Raw genomic sequence first — 26,250 nt, 5'->3', positions numbered from 1 at the left:
GTTCCTTGATTAGAGAGAGAGAAAGAGAGAAAGAGAGAGATGCATACTATCGAAAAATTTTTAATTACTTTTTAGCTAACTCAATATTACGCTGGATTATTTATTTAGGTATTTTCGTTGTTTTATTTAAATATAAAATATTGCAAATTTTGAATATTACTTTTTGATCAGCCTAAAATTTAGGAAATTACTGGATTAGTCATAAAGTTGTTCATATTTATATTAAATGTATCAAAAATGCACAATTATTTCTAAATAATATTATATTTTTTTTAATTATTTTTAAATAAAAAAAAATTTAAACAGCAGATTGTTTTGGATAAATCTAATATTATGAAATAAATATCTGGATTAATTAGAATTAATCCATGTTATATTACATAATAGATTTTGATAAAATATTAGGAATTTCAAAATATTAAAAATATATCAAATTATAGTGACACATTCAATAGATACATTAAGAAATATTAACGAGTTGCAGTTTCACCAACTTGAAATAATTTTGGGTACAATAATTGGATTCCTTCTGATTTAGGATTAAAACATTTAATTGATTAAATCTTTGCTTATAATTTTTTTCAAAATTTAAGGTAAACGAACCATACATAGATTTTTTGAAAAAAGGGAAGTGAAATTCTTGAAAAAAATTTGAAAAATGGTAATTTTTTTTATCAAGATAATAAAAAGAAATTGCATACATCTTGGAATATTCGGCAAAAATTAATGTAACTGAATTGGAAATTATTATTTATATTTTTATAAAATTCCAAATAAATTTTCTTTTCTTTTTTGTTAATCAATGATTGTTAATACAACAAAATATCAAATTTGCCAGATAAAAATTAATGAAATGCTATGAATTTATACCTCTAACTTGAAATATGAATCCATTTACTTTTATTTTCCATTATAATTATTGAAATTAAAAATGTGAGATATTTCATGAATGATTTCTATAACGTCCATCCGTATTATTCTTCCATGTTAAAAATTTTGTGTATTTGGAAGCTTATAAAATATATTTGGAACAGATTTTAATCAGAAAAGATTTGCAGTTTTCAGAAAGAAATCGTATAATTGTTCAAAACATGATAAAATTCATTAATTAAAAGTCATTAATTAAAATGTTATAACTACATATTATAAAATAGTAAATATCGATTTTTATAAAAGAAATATACAATCTAATATTTGAAACCAGAACAATTTAATCCGAGTACAATGTTGTTTGGTTTATCCATTTTTCTATTATAATTTCCATTATAAAAGATCATTGATTAAAATGTTATATATATATATATATATATATATATATATATATATATATCATAAATTAATAAATATTTACTTTCATAAAGAATATTAACAAAATTAAAGTGATCAAGCTGATATTGGAAAGCAGAATAACTTGATGACGATTAATTTCGTTTGAGTTATATGTCTCTTCATTATTTTCTATATTATTAAAGTTCTACATAGATATACCAATCTGTTAAGATCAAAGCCTGTTCAAAATATGATAGAAGATCATTGATTAAAATGTTATATATGCACCGTTTACTTTGAAAGTCGTGTAAATTCATTTTTTTTTTAAATGAGATCACATAATTCGTGATTAATTTAGTGTAAATTTTTTATTTATAACTAGTTACTCTAATATTTTAAAAAATGTCAATGCATTGTTCGATTTAAAATTGACGTAATAAAAGAAATTGCATGGCGATTGATTACAAAAGTAATGTAAGTCCAATTTCCATATACATATACAAAATATATTTTAAGTGATATTTAATTTTTCATAGTTGAAATCAAATGATTTTTACAATTGACATTTACAGTCCTTACTAAAATATATATTATTTTAGTTAAATTCGTCTACAAGAAATTGATATAATCAAATTAAGTATTAATAAATTAGTAGAAATATTGCCAGACTTGACATAATTAATGAATATTTTTAAATTAACTAATATACTATTTTCTAATAATATTTCTAATAGCTATTTCTAATTTCTATGACTAATATGCTAATATGCTATTTTTTATATAATTTTCTTAAAACAACAAAAAATGGACTTGCATCATTTTTAAAATAATCGGTCTATATATCACAAACTGATAAATATTAATTTTCATAAGAAATATGAACAAACTAAAAGTGATCAATCTGATATTGAAAAGCAGAACAATTTAATTACGAATATATCTCTCTAGGCTGTTAAATTCCATATACACATATCAATTTTGTAAGATCAAAGCCTTATTCAAAATACAATAAAAAGTAATTGATTAAAATGTTACATATATCACAAAATAATAAACATTAACTTTCATAAAGAATAGAAATATACTAAAGGTGACCAAGTTGATATTGAAAAGCAGGACAATATAATTACGATCAATATCGTTTGGGTTATACATCTTTTTATTATATTTTAAGCTATGCAACTTTTACATAGACATACCAATCTCGTAAGATCAAATCTTCCTTCAAGCACTTACACATATTACGCCATTGTCATGACGCGTTAGAATTCTCGTCTCAAACGGGTCACCCACGCACATAATCTCTCGTAAATCTTGTGCATTAAGAGAGTCGATGAAGTCATTTCGCCTGCTTCGGTTGACACTACCTTTTTATTCAGTATAATGTATTCTCCCGGTTGTGATGCTTATCACGATGTTAATTCTCCAAGCACACAGCAACAATCTTTCATTTAATAACAGCTTATATATTTAACGAATATTATTACGACGTGATGGCATCGGTATATTTTCAGTGGATTCTTAATTATCATTAAGATAAAAAGATTAAAAACACGAGAACGTTAATATTCGACGCTTACGATAATGTCTTTCTTGCTTTTAATTTTTATCTCAAAAAAAAACTCATCAAATTCTTCCGTCAAATGCGATTTATTTGAATCTATTAATAACGTATGAGAAATCTGTTAAGAATGTATGAGATGAGATATTTCTCCTTCTCTCTCTTTCTCAGAAATAAAAAAGAGAAAGAGAGAAAAATCATCGTACAATTATTTCGACATTTCGACATTTCGATTATTCGATTTTGCAAGTCTAATACGAGAAATGTCTGTTTGCTGGTAGAAAGATCTATATAATGCTGAAAGAAAGATCTATATCGACATAGTGTATACGTGAGAGAGAAAGAGGGAAAGAGAGAGAGAGAGGATTCCACGAAGTGGAATAAAGTGACTCGTCAAAAGGAACCTAGATGTTCACTAGAGGAGACAGGTAATCGATCGTGTTAGCTAGAATACTTGCCTCTTCGTGTCCGTAGTATACATGGAATAGAAAGAGACAGAGAGAAAGAGTAACATCAATTCTAAGTAACTGTTTCGATTTCTCACCTCTGTCCTTCTTTTTCTATTTTTTGTTTTTTTTCTTTTACACCTTCCCTATCCGACGAAAGGTAAATTGTTATTGTCGACCCAGGTTCGCTTCGCCCATCTATTCAAAATACAGTGGCAGTTCAGTAGCAACTTAACTTCATAATACTAATCGATGCAGAAACACATCAATGGACAACTCTGTTGTCAAAATATTGTGTTTATGTCAGGATGAAATTCTTGTTATTAAATTGAGACTCTATAATTCGATGTAATTACGAAGTCGCGTTTTTTTAAATTTCGTTTGATTTTGTCGATATTTATATTTTTATTTTGTAAATTCATATTAGAAGTTGTTTTTTTTTGTTTTTCTAATGTTTCTATAATCACCATAGTCTAATTGTAATAGTAAGAGTGTATTGTACTATTAAAATTTCTTTTTTCTTTTTTTTAATGGATTTTAATTACAGGTTATATCTAATAATTAGATTATAGTCTAATTGTTTATTGGTCTTATTAACATTGTACTGATTATTATATTGCAGGCTTTAGTATAATAGTTTTAGATTATACAAATAATATTAAAAATTTCGAATAGTATTTCATAAATTCAGTATAGTTATAGATGTTTACAATTAGTATAATTTAATTTGAATATAGTTATACCTAGTACAGTATAACTTATATGTACTTAAAAAGAACAAACTCATATATACTTATATTTTATACTAAATATATGGATACATTTATATAGGTATATATATACCTATATAATATATATATATATATATATATATATATATATATATATATATACATATATATACACATATGTATTTATATAAATAAATAAATAAATATATATAATTATATTAACTATAATTACATATATTAAAATTATACCAACAATAACTAAGTACAATTTTGCTCGTTCCATTTTCTCGTTATTTCTATTTCATTCTTTATTTATGTATATATTCAGATATTAAAAAAATCGTAATAGTAGTATTCCACTCTGAGTTAAAGCAGGAAGTACGGTTGACATGGACACGAAGACACAGAAGGATTAGGAAATAAGAGGAAAGCTTTTCTTATTTCGTATAATGAATTAACCGAGTATGGCGATGAGAAATGTCAGGTTGCTTCCTTCAACGAGGGCGGAAACGTGCAAGACACACGGATGGGCGCGCGCGCATATATGTGTGTGTGTGTGTGTGTGTGTGTGTGTGTGTGTACATATACACACATATATATACACATACACACACACATATTATAAGTCCCATTCGATGTTGATGAACGTACCCGATGTATATCCTACTCTCTTTATACCCTAGAAATAACAGACGTAGAAGAAGGAAGAAGAATAAGAGCGATGAGAGGATGGTATAGTAGACACCGCGACTACTTTGTCCGTCTGTACACTGTTGAATCATCCGGTTGGTTTCCTTTCACGAGCCGATGGCAGCCGTTCCCGCATCAAAGCCTGTGGTCTCCTCCGAGCGAGTATAATGACTCAATCCGCGATCCACCTTGCCCCCCCACCCCACCCTACCCCACCCTCTCTTCTCTCTACTCTCATCTCTCTTATTCGTTTCTCTTCTTCCTCGTCTTCGTCTTCGACTACGCTGTGATCTTCTCCTTCTCTCTCTCTCTCTCTATCTTTCTGGACATACCACTTCTCTCTTTCTCTCTCTTTCTCTCTCTCTATCTTTCACTCACTCGTTCCTCTTTCTTTGACTTGCAAAGATTATACATCCATTCGCATACCCCTCAAAAGTTTGCGACCCCAAAAGTGAAGAGATCTGTGGCTCCTCTCATGACCAGCACCGTCTGCTTTATACCAACCTTTGGTAATCGTCTTCTCTTGCTACGTCTCTTCTTCTTCTTCTTCTTCTTCTTCTTTTTATTTTCTTCTTCTTTTTGCTTTTTGTTTCTTTTTTCTTCTTATTCCTCTTCTACTAGTTCTTCCTCTCATTCTTTCTTTTCCCACTCTTCAGCGCTAACTTGCTAAGCGCTAACACACCATACCAGTAGTCTCACTCTCGTTGTTTTCCGCGGAAGCGATCGCTACGCTGTGGAATGCTAAAAGGCGGCTCCGTTCCGTTCACAGGACGATAACAATAGGTCTCGAGGTATTATTATGATTTCAATGGCCCGACCTGCCGATGCAAATCGCGATCGTGCATCGCCTTCTTTCTGTATTTCTTTTCTTTACTTTTCACTTGGTTCTTATTTATCATCCTCGTCCTTGTCCTCCTCCTCCTCCTCCTCATCCTTTTCCTCCTACTTTGACTACTCCTCCTACACCTTGTCCCCCTCTTCATTCTCTCCTTTCTATCGACATCGTGATACCGACCAACCGATCGATCGATCGATCGACTCGGCTCCTATGCTGATTGATTCTTCTTCGTTTCTTCATCTTCGATCTACCAAACGCGATTATCACTTCGCGTCATCGAGAAAGTGTAATATTGCTTTCTTGCACGGATTGACGGCAATAGAACGGAATGGAGTCTTGTAAAGGAACGAATCGATATGCTCGACAGAGCATGATTCGTTTCTGTTCCATGGCAACGTCGAATCCGACGTCAAGGACGGCTCACCGAGCTACCGATCTAACTACCGATTCGATTTTTCCCCTCTTCCATTATCTCTATATCCTTTTAATACTATCATCCGACGAACATTCTTTCTGACGTATTAATTCTACATGCTTGTCAGATAAAATTTTGCGATATAATTTGCTAAAGAGAATTTTAAGACTTTTTTCATTCATTTACGAGAATCTCATTAGTTACCGCAGTTCTTAAATCCGATACGCTCAACTGTATTAAAGTTCAGGAATGTAATTCATATTGATTAATTATTATTGAATAATTAATTATTAATATTTGTAATTCATACTATGGGTATCGACATAACGGTATCTATAGTGTTGTTTTTCGAAATATGTACGTTCGCCATAATGCCATTTATCGAGAGTCTGTGCAAATTATAAATATAAATAATATATTTATATATTTATAATATATTTATTTATAAATATGATAAATATTTTAAAAGATATATTTTAAACGGATATTTTTAAATGTATCGTACTTTTTTAAAGTGGCTTCTATTATATCTTGAAACAAATTTGACCGATTGACATTAATTTTTCTATAGAACTTCGTTGCATGTATTGTCATACATTCTAAACAGCATATATAAGATTTAATTAAAAATTTTTTTCTTTTTTCTTATTTTTTTTATTTCTTATTTTTCTTCTCTTTTTTGCTTATTTTTTTTATTATCACACATTCTGAACAGATAAAAATTGATCATTTTAACAAATATTTCAGATAAAAGTTGTTTTTTTCTGTTTATGTAGTATATGTTGCTATTATAAAAAATATAAGTCTCTAAAAAAAATAAATAAAAAGTAAAAGAAACAAAATTGATCTTCAAATGACCTTGAAACCATTCATCAAATAAAAAACAATAAATGTCTTAATATTTTCCTTCTTGAAATCGGACAACTCTTGTCTGAAGAATTTTTCTAATGTATCCAAGATAAAAATTTGAAACGGTTTACTTTTGAACACTTGGTATTCGTATATGTATCAAAAAAATGTTTATAAATTTGTTACTTAAGATGAATATTATAAATATATAATATCAATAATATGTGTATATTTACATTTTTTATAAATTAATATTTTTAAAAAATAATAAACACACGTTAATACAGCAACAATATATATATGTATATATATATATATATATATATATATATATAATATATATATATATATATATATATATATATATCTATAATATATATACACATACACATACACATATACATATATTATATTAAAAATATAATATTTTTTAAAAATTATTTCAGATTTTAATAATCTCAGCAAAGCAATTAATTTCTTGTAATTCGTATGAAAATATATACGTAACAAATACAAAATAATCTTTTATTAATTCTGAAAGTCACGTTTGAAATTCTCTTTTTAGAATAAAGAAATAATAAATATGTTTCTTGTTCAAAACTATTCATACTGCTGCCTTGAAAAATTTTCTTTCCCACTTGAAAATGTTTCTTATCGAGTATACCACGTACACTTTTCAGAAGAGTGGCGATTAGTTTAGAATTCTTCGTCAAGAATGTTGGTTGAAACGCTTAGCTTCGGATAAGTGAACGATAAGTAGCAACTTTTTTTCGGGAAAAATACCATACAAATATTCTTAAAAGATTAGTGTACCTTTTTTGTTGATTGAACACTTTCTCTTTCATCTAAACTAGCTTAGTCTAATGTATAAGGTATTTTGTAGATGTTAGATTGTACAAGTTAAATTTTATATTATCTGGAATGGACATTAGAAATATAATATTCAAAAAATATGATACATTTGCAATATTGATACAACTTAACAGAAATATAATATTTAATTAAATTTCTAATAATTCCGGCAAAAAATGAAATAAAATTTATCTAATAAAACAATAAAATAAATTCATCTAATAAATTTATTTAATAAAATTAAATAAAAAATATTTAATAATAACACAAACATGTGATCTATTGTCTTTTTGTATTTCACTTAAGAAATATATATATATATATAAATAATAATAATAAATTATTATATATTATTTTTTTATTTATGTATATTTTATCATTTATGAGTATTTTATAAACGAATGTCTTGTTATTGAAAAACGAGTATTATTTAAAGCAGTAAGATATTGTTATTCGATAAATATTATAAAGTTATATACATGTATGAAATTTAACATTTCGTTTGAAAATATAAGAAAAAAGATTCACGTTTTCAAAATCTCTATGAATTTTCAAAATTTGTAACACTAAAAGTAACCTGACATAAATAAAAATTGTATATATTTTTATAAAATTTCAATTACTTAAATTCATAATAATAAATAGGAATATAAAATATCGGGTGTACAAAATAAAGCGTTACTAATTTTTATCTTGGAAATACCGCATTTTTGAGAAAATTCTTTAGACAAGAATTATCTGATTTCAAGTGAGAAATATTATGGCATATCTTGCTTCTTATGTAGTGAAAGGTTTCAGAATTGTTTCAAGGTGGAATTTGTTTTTTTTTTTTTATATAGATACCAACATTCTTTACAGATATATGTCAAATAAAAAAGAAAAGATATTTTTTTTAAATACTTTTTTATTCACCTTCAATTCTACGAAATAATAATATAATAAATACAGTAACGTGATATTAAAAATTAAAAAAATAAAATCAAGAAGAAGGAAAAACAAATAATGCACATAAAATTTTTAAGTTCAAGTAATGTTCAACTTCGTCGTTGCAAAATCGATTTTAAGTATCATATTAAAACCATTGTCCAAAAATAACATATTATAAGAACATCACTCGTTAGTATTCATATATATTATAAGTTTTAATATATTCTTAATAAATTTTGCAGAATTTGTCTTTTGATATTAAAATTATGAAACAAATTTTTTATTTACGTTTATTCTTCATTACCATACAGAAATATTCTGATTTAATATATTCCATCAAAATTTAATGTATTCCATAACAAAATTTGTAAATACATTTACGTTTATCTTCGTTATCATATAAAAATGTTCTGATTTAATGTATTCCATCAAAATCGTTTTATACGAGTGTTTCGATAATTTTTAACCCGTGCTATACAAAAATCATGTATCGCAAAGTACATGTTATAGGAGGTTCGTGCTTTATACAAAGATTAAAGTATAAAAACCTTGATTAGATCAAAAGAATACCGCCCATTAAAAACTCGAAATTTCTTCTTAAAATCTTGCTAAAATATTTCGTTCGTACACGAATACACAAACACACGAATACACACACACAAATACACAAATACAAACCTACATATACGTACAAAAGAGCGACATGAGTTAAAAATCCTGATAAGTAGCCAATAGTAATAAATGTATTCATTAATCGAGTCGATATCTTCGGTAAGTTTCGAAATGATACGAAAGGAAAGATTTAAATCGAAATTTTGCAAAAGGAGGGATCGTAAACATACAACCATTTATATATACTTTTATATATTTCATGCTCGTATATTGTCGGGATCGGCCGGTTAATGTCTCTTGAAGGGTCCGCGTGAGCTTTCAAAATCCGGTTTTTCGATTTCCACGGTGGTCATTCGCGAGCCGAACATCGACAATGTTACTACTCGCTTAATAATAATGTCTTAACGGTATATGCGCCGAGAGAGTAACATTGTATCTAAGGATAAGAGTGAAATCCTGATCCGAGAAAGGGTTCAGAGAGTTAAAGAGATATAGGTGCTTACTTACATAGATGGGGAAATGGAGAGAGGAAAGAAGAGTTAGAGTTGGTGAGAGGAAAAAAGGGGTAACGGGAAGAAGATCGGTGAAGGGGAAAGAGCGAAGAATATCGCGCCGAAAGAGGGAAAGAGAAACCTGTTATTTTGGACCTCGAAAAGCGGGCTCTGAGATTACACGCTGTCACACACAACTTGCCAGGAGTCTCTCTCTCTCTCTCTCTCTCTCTCTCTTGCTTTCGTTCGTACTCATACTTTTTTCTTTCCCTCTCTTTCTTTCTTTCTTTCTTTCGTACTCAATTTTTTTCTTTCTCTTTCTTTCTTTCTTTCTTTCTTTCGTACTCATACTTTTTTCTTTCTCTCTTTCTTTCTCTTTCTTTCTTTCTTTCTTTCTTTCTTTCTTTCTTTCTTTCTTTCGTACTCATACTCTTTTTCCTTTCTCTCGCTAATCTTTGCTCACGAAAGATACATCACAGAATGCACCGTACTGACTTTCGACGTCTTTCTTACCCGACCGACGATTTCTACTTCTTATCTTTTTTTTTTCTTTTCTTATATTTTATTTTTTCTTCTTCTTTTTCTCTTTCTTTCTTTTTTTTCCTTTTCTTCTTTCATTTTTGTTTTGTCTCTTACCCTTACGCGATCTGCGTGGTTTTTTGTACGAAGAAATTTTTTTCTAGTAAAAGAGAAGATAGATCGTGGGATTTAAGAGAACTTAAGTTCTATCGTTATCTTCGTTGCTTCGGAATGTTCTTTTTTTTATTAAGATTTAGATATAAGGTGAAATAAATGTTTTATTTCTAATCAGCCATAGTCGGTTATATGTTTTATATAAAATATTTTTATATATTATTTATAATTCTAAAATGACGATGTTGGATGATAATTATAACGTGATATTGATTGTTAATTGATTTTGGAATTAATTTGAATTTAGAATTAATTTCTTTTGAAATCATTTATATGTTAATTATTTCATTTCAGATTTTTATTTTTTTTATAAGTACCTCAACCGTATTTACTTTATCATATTACTTTCCAAATTTTGAAAGTTACGTAAATATTTGCAGTATTATTTCAATAAATCGTTTTATTAATTAATTAGCACATGTTCTTGTCAATTTTACATTTATTCATCTTTCAATGATTTAGACAATTAGTTTATATAACGAATTTGATAAAGATTGATTTGGCTATTTGTTCAGTTTTTTTATTGTTTCCGACAATTATTTTTTCTAATCATTTCAATCATTTAAAAGTGAGAATTCATTTTTTAATATATTATAATACTGTAATAATAAAAATATTGCTCATTTATCTGAAAAAGAAAAAAAACCAATGATCTTAAAATCTTTAACAAAATCACATTAAAAGAATTTTATATTAATGAAAATATTTCTTTTACAATTGTAGTTAGAAAAAAATTCATGTTAATAAAATTGTTTCCTCTTATTGAATGAACAACTTAAAAAAAAAACAATTTTTAAAAATAACATCAAAATCAACGTAGATATTTAAAATACTCGTATTATATAAGAACCACCTTGCAAATACCATATTCCATAAATACAACGCGATATTACCAAAATAATTAACATAACAAAAAATCCAACAATTTAAACGTACCAATCTAATAAATCAATGAAAAAACTCAAAATAACAAAATCTTTAATAAGAAAAGAATTTATTTAAAAAAGAAACATTTCTAATGAAATATTATAAAAAAAGAACTATTAACGACCTTGAAATCTCCAACAAAATTATTTTAATAAAATTTTGTTCTTTTTTTTCGTACCATTAGAAATATCTTAAATATTTCAAATATTCGAATTATGTACGAACTTATAAATATCAAATTTCGTAAAGATTTAATGCGATATTATCAAGATATTTGACATAAAAAAAACAAAACTAACATTTCACATATACCAACCTAATAAATTAAAAAAAAATCAAATCCTGCGAAGAATTCATATATATATATATATTTTTTTTTGGTTGAGCGAAATCGATCGAAAGAAGGATCAAAAATAGAAACGACCCGACAAAATCTCATACGTCTTTTTGATCGGATGATGATCTTTGTATAAGAAAAAAGAAAGCAGCAATATCCTTTCGATGGAATCACGATGAGAGAACGTCAGCATATAATCTCGATTTGCGAACTCGACATCGATGCAGCTGATATGTTTGCAAGTGAAACGTGAAAGACGGCGTCGGCGACGAGCATTGATTATCGCTGCTAGATTTTGTCGATTAAAGTGAAAAAAAAGGAAAAAGTAAATGTAAAAAATATAATATAAAAAAATGAAAAAAAAATAAAAGAAAATATAAAAATAAAATATAAGAAATATAATATAAATAAAAAAAAACAAACAATTCTATAGAATAGAAGCTTCATGTTAAAGAGTCATGATAGAAATCAATAAAAAATATCGAAAATGTTCGTTGTTACTAATATGTTTATTCTTCGTTCTTAGATCACGTAGATCTCGAGAAAAATTTACGAATAAAAAGTATGGATATCGAAATATTTGTGAATTTTTTTATTCGTAACACCATAGTACATTTAATCTTCAATCAATTAAGATTAAAGATATGGGATAGACCTTGAAAAATTTATCTTGAAATTTTTTTCTTTACTTCGTGAGAATTACATGATTGACTGATTTGTAAATCAAGAATAGAAATTGACTTGGTTTATACAAAACGTTTTAAAATAAATATTCTTAATTTTCATATGTGACAGAGGGCATGAAGATTTAATTCAATTTTATTTAATTTGTTTAATCAATTATTAATAATTTTATTAATTTAATTCAGTTTATTAATAATATTATTACGAAATATTACAAATATTAAATTTCGCATTTTTCAATGTTCGTAAATTTAAAAAAAAAATTTTACAAAGTATTAAATTTAAAAGCACGTAATATTTACGAAAATTAAATTTAATTAAATTTAATTCACCACGAAATATTAAATTTACAAATATTTAATATTTATCTACTGATAAATTTAATGAATACAAATTTAAATATTCTGCTATTAGATAAATCTATGTATAACTGATCTTTTATAATATTCAATAAAGATTATCAGTATTATTTGAATAAAATAATATTTATCACTATAATTTATTTAAATAAAAATATTTAAAGTTTTGAAAATTAGTCGAACGAATAAAACGACCAAGACAGAAAACGTCAGAATAATTCAAAGTTCTTTCTTTTTTTTTTTTTATTTTACCCTTCCTTTTATTCTACCCTTTCGTTCTAAAGAGAATCTAATTAAGGATCATTAAACTTTACGACCATGTAAATACTTGTTGGGCACGAACAACGGCGAAACAAAGGGACTTCGTGAAAGTTGAAAACGGAAATAGTCAGTCGGAAGACCAAAATTATTCTGATTTGCGACACGCGTGCAGATATGCAGAACAAATTGCATATTTTTTTTTTTTTTTTACAACCTTGGTTCTTTCACTCTTGTTGAAGACTGCTGTGATTTCCGCTTTATACTTGTCAGTAACGAGACTAGTATTGAATCATTTCGAAACGTTTTAATATTATGCTGAAATCTTGGGTATAATTATACGCACGTTACTATAAGTAATAACTTATATATATATATATATATATATATATCTTTTTTACATCTAAAAAAAAATTATATTACGTCAAACTAACACAATGACCTTCGTATATGAATTAATAATTAATTTACTATGTTGTAACATTTAATTAAAAACAAAACGGAATGATTTGAATGAAGTCATAACAAGATAAAGTATTTTTATGCATTAGATAATATAAGATATATATATATATATATATATATATATATATATAATATAAATATGTATACTAGGATTATTAGAATATTGAACTCTTTAGACCGGTTATGTTTTTTTCTTTTACATTTTTTCGTATCATTGAAAGTATCCAAGATATTTCAAGTGCTTGAAATTACTGCTTGATACGTTTTGTATATTAATATTATCGATTATATTATTTATATAATGTATTCATTAAGTAATTTTTTAAAATGACAAATGGAAAAGCAAGGTACCTGTATTTTATAAAAAAGAGTAGCTTCTTATAAAATGATCAAAAAATATTTTTTTAAGTACATAGTTTTTTTGATTTTTTAATGTAACGATGTCGAATAAATAATATTGCGTTGACCAATAATTAATATCGATATTTTTAATAATTTATAAATTTAATAGTTTTAAATGTATAACATTATTTTTTATTTAAAAAACATTTGATCTTATATCTAAATAAATAACAATATAGTATTTTTTCAATTGAAAATGTTTGGTATTTCTTTTATATATAAATAAATACTACTATATAATATTTTTTTATTATTAATGTTTAATATTTTATATATAAATAAAGAAAAACATATTTAAATAAATATAAATTTCATATCTTACTATTACTTTATTAAAAATATTTGTGGTATTTTATATATTAATAAACACTTTGTTTTATTATATTGAAAATTTCGATATTATTTATTATCCAACACAATACTAATTGCTATTTGTCAAAATCACAATCTAATAGAAAGTCACAGAATTTATAATCATTAATACTTTATACTACTTATATCAATCAAAAAACAAATAAGAAAAAGAAACGATATTTTTAAAAAAGTATTTAAAATGATGTAATATAAAAATTATAATAAAGTGATAAATAGAAAATATTTTCTGTTTGAAATAATTTAATTACAAAAAGATATTCTATTTACAATAAAAATTTAATTTATATAATAAATAAGTACAACAGAAAAACAAAATCTTTTATCTAAATCATTCTAAAATTTCAATTGAAACAGTTTATCAAAAGTCATTTTAATCAAAGTCAGTTTATCAATCATTTTATCAAAGTCAAAGAAATAATACAACAAATAATAAATATTATTAAAAATAAGAACAAAATTATTATATATAATAAATGTACAAAACAAATCTTGATAATTATTATTTTTCTTTATAATTATTAAACATTCTCTTTATTTCTGGTTTATTGACGCAATGAAAAAATAAACAACTACAATCTATTATTTATAAACAAAACTTGAACAATAAGTATTCCGACTTACAAAAATAAAAATTGAAAGTTATCATATTATTCCTTTTTGAAATGTTAGAAGAATAAGATACTAAACTCAATTTATGGTAAAGAAATAAAATAAGAAAAAATACAAATATATATATATATATATATATATATATATATATATATGATTATATAAGTTACATAGAGTTATAGGAGGTTAAACTCGGCACGTACACATATACATATATGAAGAACAAAGAAATAAAAAATATTTCGAACATGCCCACGAACGTTTGTATCACAGTGATTTCAATCTGGCGAAAGAAATAAATTTGATCGTTTGCCATTCTTGGTATTACGGTTCGCTCGTCCATCTCTTTATCGAGATATCGATCTCTTGGTCCCTTATAACGGTTATCGTATTTGAGTTAATATCACTGCTACCTGCTTCCGGTAGATTATGACTACTACTACTACTACTACTAACATAACCAACTTATTTCTTTCTCTTTCTTCAATGACCACGTTCGTCTCTACCGCAGTATTTCATATTTGAATAGATGAATAGATACAGAACAGACCAGCCGAACTTATCCGGTTTCAAATATCTCGTTTGTATATTATTTCTCCATCCCTATAGGCAGTTTTGTGTCTCGATCAAGATTAGAAAGAGTAACAAGCATCTATATGCCCGAAGAAATATTTTCTAGGAGGATTTAATAAAATCTACTCCTACAGAATATATATATATATATATATATATGTATATATGTATATATGTATATATATATATATATATATATATATATATATATATATATATAAGTGTGTGTATAATATAAATACTTATATAATATAAAAAAGTGTATATATATATATATATATATATATATATATACATACGTGTGTACACAAGCAAACGCACGCGTGCAGACACACACATATAGACTTACCACTTAATTCTTTTTTCTTCTGTTATACACTTTTTCTATTTCTTTTATTTTATTTAACATTTTTATATTATAAAATGAAGAATTGTCACGATAGAAATATATATTTCTCGTCATTTTGAAAACGATTTGATTGTCACCGATTATCAATGAAAGTCGAAAGTATTTACGTGGGAGTCTTACGAATGGGGAGATTTATTTTCGGAAGGGACAAATTCCTTCTTTTTCTTTTCTTTTCTTTTTTTTGAATGTTTCTTGTAGCATGTTAAACCTCCGCGATCGTATCTTTCAAATATACACATAGTTTCTCATTTTAAATGAGACACCTAAATAGAAGAAGGAAATGTAATATTTATAACAACGTTTTCATAGAGGACACTGTTCTCAGAAAATCATTACAATTTGTTTTAATGGAAATGATATTGATGAAATATTGATGAAAAGATACATTAGAGATATTCGTTAAATTTGTATTCATGTTCTCTATAAATTTTGTTTTACTTAGAATATCGATTTCTATTAAAAAAATTACGTATTTCAACAACAATACTCTCTATAAAATAGATACGATACATATTACATTCTTCGTTTAAAATCTACCAATTTTTGTTTGAAATCTTTATTTGAGTGATTCGTTTATAAAACCGATAAAATCGATAAGATCGAAGATATTTGTGCATATCTTTTAGAACGAGACACCCGGTAGATAAAACAATAATCGAAATTATTTTATATTTTTAAAAAAATTTATTTATCATACGAATATTATTATATTTTTCTGAAATGCAAGGTTTTTTTTTCTTTCTTGTATTTAAATATTCATATAATAATAAAAATTTTATTTTAACAGGAAGGTACAAATTAAAAAAATTAAATGTTATTTGCTATGTTTTATACATGCGACAGATTATTATACTTTTGTTGTAAATATTGTTAGTTCGGTAGTTGAAATACGTCTGTTGAAAATTTTTGGGAGAAAGAAAATAGAAGTTTAAAGAAAGGGAAATGTGAAGTGTTTACAAATGGCGGTGAATCCTTTGAACCTTTTTTTGAATAGTATCAATATTAGTAATAATACGGTAGACCCCGAATAACATGAATTTTTAAAGGTTGACGCAAAAATGGTAGTATTGTTTGTGTAACAAACTTAGAAATCTAAATAAACATGAACAATCGACTATACCGATGCATTCGATAGTTATCAATACAAACCAATTGAAATCATACTGAAGAGATTAAAGTCAAATGTTTTAAAAATCAATTAAAAAAATATATATTATTGACACAAAGTTTGGGTGAATCTAATTTTATAATAACTTTTACTATTAAATTTTTAAAATTTTGCATTTTTAAGGTTTTTATGAAATATGTTTTTTTTTTATGAATATATGTTTTCAAATGTATATACAATCGATATTAATTAATTAATTAATTAATTAAATATATATTATATATTTAATTAACATAAATATATTAAAATAACTATAAAACATAACTTATAACATAGTTGAAAATATTAATAAACATAAACAATAGATTATAATAAAAATACTATTGTATGTATGTATTTCGTGACTATTGACTAACGTTAACAATCGTATCGAACAGGTTCATTTAATCTGTATAAATAAATTTTATATAAATAAATATTTTTATTATAAATTTTATTAAATTTTATATAAATATATATTAAATAAAATTGTATTGATATGTAATTTAAAAAAGTAATAATTTTTACTGTTATATCATTTTTTATTTATTCTTTATTTTTTTTATCATAAAATACTTAAATATTAAAAATAAGAATAGAAAGAAGAATGAAATAAGCATAAAAAAATAAAAAATTGTATGATTCTAAATATCAACGATATCTTTCTCAAACGTGATTTTTACGAGTCAATGCAAATCTTTTCAAAAGTTAGGCGCAAAGAAAAAACAAATTGAGACAGCCCGCAAAATTCATAACGATTGTAAACATCCACAATAACTTTGTCAAACGTTACATTTTATAGACGGAATCAATGCAAATTTTTTTAAAAGTCAGGCAGAAAAAAAGAGACAAACAAACGAACAAACACTGAAACACCCCGTATAACTTATAACGATTCCAAACATCAACGACAACTTTATCAAACTTTACAACTTTACATTTTATAGGAATCAATGAAAATCTTTTCAAAAGTTAAACGTTCTTAGGATTCATCCAAAAAGCATTACAATCAAATTTCTAAATGACCACTTGCTCGACGACAGATCTTAAAAAACGTTACGATGATATAAATACATGGGTAAAACTACGATTTGTTTTCTTTAACCAGTGTATGTGTGTGTGAAAGTGAGGGAGAGAGAGAGAGAGAGAGAGAGAGAGAGAGAGAGAGAGAAAATGGCTTTACCACGAAAGCTTTCTTCGATGGGCTGATCCAAAAGGATCGGACGTTTGTCAGGGTGGATAGTAAAGAAGGTATGTAGAAAGAAAGAAAGAATGATAAAGAGAGAAGTTTAAAAGGAATAAGATAAAAAGAGAAGAAAAGAGAAGAGGGAGATATAGAGGGACAATATTAGAAAGCACACCGCACGAAGTGGCTATAACATCGAAACTTTCATAATCCTTTAAAAGAGAAGGCCGACCCGGTTTTTTTTTCGTTTCAAAAATGAAAAAAGGCAAAGAGAAAAAGAGAGAGAGAGAGACAGAGAGAGATGACGACGTTTTAATCCGTAAACACGACGTTCGAGCGACGCAAAAGACATCCTCTCGTCGGCATTTTAACCAAACCATAATCTCTTCTATCCGTTCACACACACGTACGTACAACCGAGCAAACAACCCTCTTCCGTTCGGACGTACCACGATCGCGTTCGTCGCGGTTCTCCTTTAAAATTTTAAATGAGATAGAAAGATAGAAGGATAGAAAGTTAGAGATAGAGATAGAGAGAGATAGAGAGAGATAGAGAGTGAGAGAGAGAGATAGAGAGAGAGAGAGAGAGAGAGAGAGAGAGAGAGAGAGAAAGAAGGGAATTTGAAGTATTAAATGTATAACATAAGAGAAATATTACGTGTTATACAAATTCATATTATATATGAATTATATGGATTTATATGGAATTATTTTTTCGAGAAAATCGAGATTTTTACAGTAAAGGTGTTATATAGAATCTGTGTTATATCCAATGATATTAATTTACTTATACTTTAAATTTATAAGTTTGGAAGTTATCATAATTAATTTCTTTTTTTTAATTATTTAGATCTGTTAATGAACAAATAATATCACGGGTAATGAATAGAGTTACTAATAAAAATCTTAATATTAGTGTTATTAAAATATTACTGTCATATTAATATTAGTAATTAATATTAGTAGTACGTTCATGTTTACTGAAAAAATTCAGAAAATTTTTAACCATAAAATTCAGATTTAAAAAATTCAAATTACTTTCTAACGTATAAATTTAAGGTATGAGTATGTAACACTTTTATGTAGAGTATAAAAGACTATATCAAATGATGTAATTGAAAATATAAGTTTCTATTAAAAAAAAGTGGTTGTATTTTTTCAATGCACCAATGCACTAAAGTGCGTAAAATTATTTGTATTTTATGCACCGTGTGATGCCATTTAATTATGATTCATAATATTTTTTTCTATTTTCAACGATTTAGGAGATAAACTTTGTTCCAATTGTGTAGAACACTCTGTATATATATATTATAATATTGTACATATAATATTACATATAATGTTATATGTATTATATATACAATCTCATATATAAATATAATATATATATAATATTAAATATAATATGATATTATTATAATAATTATATTATAAATTAATATAAAATAATATAATACATATATATAATATAATATTACAATATAATCTTTATCTATTATATTTAATAACATCCACGTTTCAACCATTTGAAAGAAAAAAGAAAATTAAATTACATGAAAACAAAATATTATACACATACATACATACATATACATTATATGTGTATATATACGTATGAACCATATATATATAGTTCAAATAAATTATATGAATAATGTACATCACAGAATTAAAATACAAATATGGGTTATACGGGATGCAATACCGACATGATTTCGTTTTATTCGTAGTATAGATACGTTTAGGAACATAGTTTTCTAAGAAAAACAGTAATCATTTTCCTATACAGTTGTAAGAGTTTCTAATAAGAATTTTGAAACATCCTGTATATGTATTTACAAAGATATTTATTATGTTGTAATTTATATATGTTGTAAAATTGTATATTAAATCATATGAAATTGTTCTCGATTCTGTAAATCTTGTAATTAATATTCGAATGTAGGATACAAATAGAGAATTCTTAAAAGACGAAATTACGTCGAAATTCTTTTTTTAAATAAAAATAAATGATTTGGATAAATTTCCTTCCAAAGTAAATTTTGAGAAAGTGTGTGTATAGACTGGATTCTCAAATTTCTTAAGTTAAACATTATTTATCGAAAAGAGAAAAAAAATTCAAGAATGATTAGAAAGGAAATACATCGGAGCTCTTTCACGACAAGAGGAAGTGACTTTTTGCCGAATCTATATTGACAACTGTGTAATACGAGCCTTTCCTACCGTCTTATACAAATACTCGTTACAATGACACAACTTCAGTCTCCTGTTCTAAAAACCTGTATTATAGAAAGTATTATTTTACAGTTCTACAGTTTTTATTCATTTAATGACCGTTACTACGATCTGATATCATAAAAACTAAGTTACATAAAGGCAAAGTATTATATATATATATATATATATATATATATAATATAATAATTTTATATTATATTATATAGTAATATATGTTATATTATATATATTAATATAATGCAATATAATATGGTGATATGTGTATGTACATATGTATATAATATTATAATATTATAATATTATGTCATAATATTATATATTATATATATAATATTGTACATACAATATTACATTTAATGTTATATATATATTATATATACAATCTCATATATAAATATAATATATATAATATTCTATATAACATTATATATATAAGCTTATAATATGATGTTATTATAATAATTATATTATATATTAATATAAAATAATATGCTACATATATATAATATAATATTACAATATAATCTCTATCTATTATATTTAATAACATTTACGTTTCGACCATTCGAAAGAAAAAAGAAGACTAAATCACATGAAAACAAAATATTACACACACACAGAATATATAGTATATACCTTCTATATAACTTTCTTAAATATAATATATACTTTATTAATTTTTACTTACGTAAATAAATAAAAACATATACGCATATGCATATGAAGGTAGATCGCGCAAGGTTAAAACGGATAAGCAAACAGACACAGGTATCATCTACCAAGCTATACATGAACATACATACATATAGTAGATATAGAAAGGAAGAAGATTGGTGGTACTCGTAGTCTGGCGGGGTATAAAGGTTAATGAGCGCACAGGCGTAACCTATTATTTCAGTCCGTTGAGTCTCAATGCCTCTATGCCGCTCGTGGTCATCCCTCTTTTGCTTTCTCCTCGTGCTCCATCTTCCTTCTTTTTCTCTCCTTCCGATGTAGCCACGCTCCGTCCTTTATCCCCACTACCCCTTCTCTTATATTTTCCTTCCTTCTCTCTTTTCTTTTCTTCTCTCTCTCTCTCTCTCCCTTTCTCTCTTTCTTCGTTTCTTTCTTTTTCTATTCGTCTCTTTTCGTTTCTTTCATTTTTCTCTGTTTTTCTTTGTTTTTATTTATTTATTTTTTTTTAATTTTATTTTCTTTTTTTATTTCTTTATTTCTTTCTCCCAAGTCCGGAGTCGAAGTTTCGCCGACGGCGAAACAAGGAGAGGAATACGAAGAATGGACTATCTTTTCTCTCTCTCTCTCTCTCTCTCTCTCTCTCTCTCTCTCTCTCTCTCTCTCTCTCTTTTACTAAAGAGGGAGAGGGAAGGTTCTCAAGAGAGAAGGGAGAAGTGGCAGACCTTGAGCTGCCACGATGCTCCGAACGTCTTCATCCTGCCTCAAGCTGTGCTACAAGAGAGAAGAAGGCCACCGCACTCTTCTCTGTGGTTTCACGAAATCCTTAAGGACGAACCAGCGATCCTGTCGATGACGCAGAATAACGACGCCTTGATCGGCTAAACGTTTGTCGGTTCTCCAATCCGGTAGATCCAGGAAAACATAAATTCTTTTTTATTTCTTTTTTGTTCTTTCTTTTTGTTTTCTTTTCTTTTATCTTTTTTTCTGTCTCTATTTATTTCGATACTTCATTCTCTACGTAGAAATTTACGTAGGTCATATACAGGGCGGGCGAAAAGTTTCTGAGAGATTTGAAATATAGATTTGAAATATTATTTACTTTTATTTCAAATATTTTCGAAGGCAGTTTTCTCTTTTTTGTTTTTTATATTTCAACAAAATTTGAAGACATAGTTTTACGATTTGAACAAAACTCGAAACAAAGTTAGCCTAAAATGGATTGAAAAGGAGTAAATTATTTTTAAGATCAGTTTTAAGAAGTTTTTCTCCCGCTCTATATATATATATATATATATATATATATATATATATATATATAATCGGATATAATATATATAATCGGATCTATCGACAAGTTTTGTCGGGTTGGTTCATAATTTTTTTTTACTTAAAATGCCGATAAAATCTTTTCGGTAGATTTAATATACAAGGCGTCCAATTTAATTTGATATCGTCTTAAATATCTCGGTTTTCCTTTCTTTTTCAATGATACAGGAATAAAATCGCGTCGTTCGAAAGTTGAAAAGCAATAATTACGATCTTACTTTTGTCAAGGTCATTTTTTTAAGATATCGAGGACATTGGTGTTTTTTATTATTTTTTTTTTTTTAATGGAATGATTTTCTTTAGTTATTATTTATTATTACTATGTTATGGTAGTTTATAAAAAAATAAGAATTCATAGTTTATGAAAAAATAAATTTAGAAAAAGTCATTTTTTTCAAGCTTATGATTATTTTCAACGAAAATATTACGGTTGAATGAGAAAACATATAAAATTATTACATTTTTATTTCTCAATGGAAATAATGCATATGTGTTTATTATACGCATATATATATGTACGTATTACAAGAATAGATATATGTAATGTATCTGTATTACAACACACACACACACACACATATATACATATTTTTTTTATTTAGTATACGTAATACGTATGTATTACAACAGGTATATGTAATGTACCTTTATTACAACAAAACATACATATATACATACACACAAACATACATAATATATATATAAATTTATAAAAAAAAATTGTTGATATTTAAAAAATAATAAAATAATTCGATCTGATATAACACAGTTGTCGAAATAACATAGTAAAAAACATTTCTATTTATATAAGAGAGTCACTTGTATATATAACATAATACACGTTTTATCTAGTAGATATAACATAGTAGTTTACGAAAATAGAACGTAAACGAATAATATCGATCGGATCAAGTCTCCCTTCTTCTATTCAGTCCCCCGACAATAAACAGTCGAATACGTTTGTCAGCTTCCCATCGAGTCCACACAAGAGGCAAATATTTTTTCGGCCGAAAAATCTCAACGGAGCCCACACTGTGATGATCCTTATGCCACGTCACGACGTCCGAGTACCCTCGACGTCGAGTTTTCCATCCATTTGGTATTCCCCATGTCAGATACCTATATAGTTCCCCATAGCTTCGAATCCACGGGGAGAACGTTCTCGACCCTCTTCTTTTTCTTTACGTTTGTCATTGTGTCGTATACGTCATCGTGTCTCTTGTCGGAACTATAGAAGACGAGCGTTGTAATATAGAAAACTGGTCCACAGGGAGAACTATGTTGATCGATCATAACAAAGAACTTTGCGATATGAGATCTGTACTATCGAGTATCTTTTAACACGTTAAAGTCTTTATAATCTAATTTCTTTATCGGATTTTACAGAAGAAAAAAAAAATATATATATATGTATATATATATGCATATATATCTGTATATATATATATATGTGTGTGTGCGTGTCTATATATATATAATACAGATAACCCTCTTATACAAATAGAAATGTTTTTCATTGTGTCATATATTGTGTCAAGAACTGTGTTATATGAGATCGAATTATTTTATTATTATTTTATAAATATCAACAAGTATTTTTTCATAAATATAATATACTATATAAGTCGTTTATTTTGAAAGCGATTTAAGTCCATTTATTTAACTATATAAAAAAATAAATAAAATTAAATTACGTAGAATTGTAAGTATTATAGATATTAACTTGAATTTATTTTTTAAAAAATGAACTTGGATCACTTTCAAAATAAACGACATATATATATATATATATAATAATTGCAATAGATATTTTATTACATTTTATATTTCCGTTAAATAAAGCTTTGCAAATTTTTATCCGATCTGTCTTTATTATCAAATTTATTTAACACGTTAACTCTCTTTAACTTAATTTCTTTATCGGATTTTACAGAAAAATATTATATTATACATATAATATGAAAATTGTAATATGAATTTTACATTTTTTTATATCACTTTATTTTTCAAATAAAGCATTGCACATTTTGATGTGGTTGAAAAAAAATTATATATATAATGTAAAAATTGCAGTATGCATTTTACATCGTTTTTTTTTTATATCTGTCTTTTCAAATAAAGTTTTGCAAAATTTTTAACCGATTCTTTAATACATGAATCTCTCTAATTTAATTTTTTTCAGTTTTTACAGAAAAATATTATATAATACGAAAATTGTAATAAATATTTTTTACATTTTCTTTTATTTTATAAAATTTTTCACATTTATTTTTGCAAATAACGCTGCAAATTTTGTGTCTAGAGTTATTAGATATACAATTGCATGTTAGATAAATATGTTTAACATTTTTTATTTAATTTGATTAGATCACCGGAATTATTATAATTCGAGACAATTAAAGAGAATATTATATTTCTATCAGTGCTTTATTTTGGAAATTCGGTATACTGTACATATTACGATATAATATTATCCCACTATACTAAGTATAATAATACCTTAAAAATTTTATATATAAACTAACAATTAATTTTAAATTGATAAAATAATCAAATTAATAAACTATACTAATGTATAGTTAGTAAGAAAAGAATTGGAAAATGAAATCTAGTAACTTTTTATAAAAATGATGAAACATATCAAATTTTGTTTTTGAGGTCGACAGATTCTTATCATTTAATCACCCACTTTAAACACTAATCAAGGGATGACAACATCCTTAAAAATCTTAAAAGTCAACAGCAGTCAAGTGGCATATCATTTGAACAGTCTTTTAATTTTCTCTACAATGATAATATTTCATTTTTATTTTTTTCTTTTAATTTGGAGTCAATACTTTCTGAAAAAGAAAATACATTTAGAATTTCAGACCGTAAACAACTTCTATTTTATTAAATATTCAAAATGTGCATCGCCGACCACCCTGAAGTGATAAAATCTTTGTTCAGTGTTATGTTAAAATTTTGCAATAGATACGATATATATCTGTAAGATTACATGGACTGATATCTTGAATAACAAAATTATTGGTTCGCACTTTTTATTAAATAATTTGTTCGGAGAGTAGTAATTTGATTTATTAAAGAGAGAGAGAGGTAGATAGAGATAGATATAGAGATAGAAACGAAGATAGAGAGATATAGAGATAGAGATAGAAATAGAGAAAGACGGACACCTAGATTTATCCATTAATTGGATTGTTTAGAATTCAGAATATATGCCACTCAACCGTCTCGTCCTTCGTTAGGAGAAATTCAGCAGCACATAGTCGAAGAATGCAATCTGATTACAACGTCGGATGTACTGCCGAATTTTCGTTGTGCAAATACTCGAACTGAGGAAAGATTTTATTACGGTGTACATTCGACAATACACATTTTGAATATTTAATGAAACAATAGTTCTATTCAATTTGAAATTCGAAATGAATATTCTCGGGGAATATTGATTCAAAATTAAAAAGAAAAGAAACGCAAAAACAGCACTATCGTAAAGAGAATTAAAAGATTTTTCAAATAATATGCAACTTGAGCCCTTAAAGATTTTTAAATGTATTGGATTCATTTTAGATAGTTACCTCGGAGTAGGTAAATGTATGATCAAGAACTTGTCGTTTTCCAAAATAAAATTTATCTTGCAAATAACATTTATCTGAGTGTTTTTCAACAAAATCTTTTGTCTAGACATTCCGAAAAAAAATATATATATATACGTACAAATAATAAAGAAATATATTTAAAAAATTAATGAAATGTAATTATCAAAATATAATCATTATAAATTATATACAACTATGATAATTATATTTATCACAATTATCACAATTATCATAATATATTTGTTTGTATGTAACTTCGTTGATTAATACCTCAAAATCACAAATTGTTGCTTCTTTTCTTTTC

At 26.1% G+C, this 26,250-nt stretch overlaps 2 protein-coding genes across 6 annotated transcripts in view; one reads left to right on the top strand and one right to left on the bottom strand.

Moving 5' to 3' along the window:
* Positions 1–26,250, top strand: part of LOC127071080 (L-lactate dehydrogenase-like) — a 241,814-nt gene that overhangs the window by 3,282 nt on the left and 212,282 nt on the right. The window lies entirely within an intron of this gene.
* Positions 1–26,250, bottom strand: part of LOC127071075 (protein bunched, class 2/F/G isoform-like) — a 142,508-nt gene that overhangs the window by 71,248 nt on the left and 45,010 nt on the right. The window contains exon 1 of one of the 5 annotated variants that reach the window (XM_051009941.1): positions 4,659–4,890. The exons of 2 other annotated variants lie outside the window; for them this stretch is intronic. Coding sequence is in view for 2 of the 3 variants with exons in the window: in XM_051009938.1 (XP_050865895.1) it covers positions 2,506–2,568 (63 nt within the window). In the remaining variant the exon portion in view is untranslated. Of the gene's footprint in view, positions 1–2,505; positions 3,442–4,658; positions 4,891–26,250 lie in introns of those variants that run through there. 2 more of the 5 variants (XM_051009938.1, XM_051009937.1) reach the window with 2 other exon arrangements.

This window comes from Vespula vulgaris, chromosome 20, assembly GCF_905475345.1.
Source record: "Vespula vulgaris chromosome 20, iyVesVulg1.1, whole genome shotgun sequence".
NCBI lineage: Eukaryota > Metazoa > Arthropoda > Insecta > Hymenoptera > Vespidae > Vespula > Vespula vulgaris.
The sequence above is the reverse complement of the archived record's forward strand: the minus strand, read 5'-3'. Positions and strand labels throughout refer to the sequence as shown.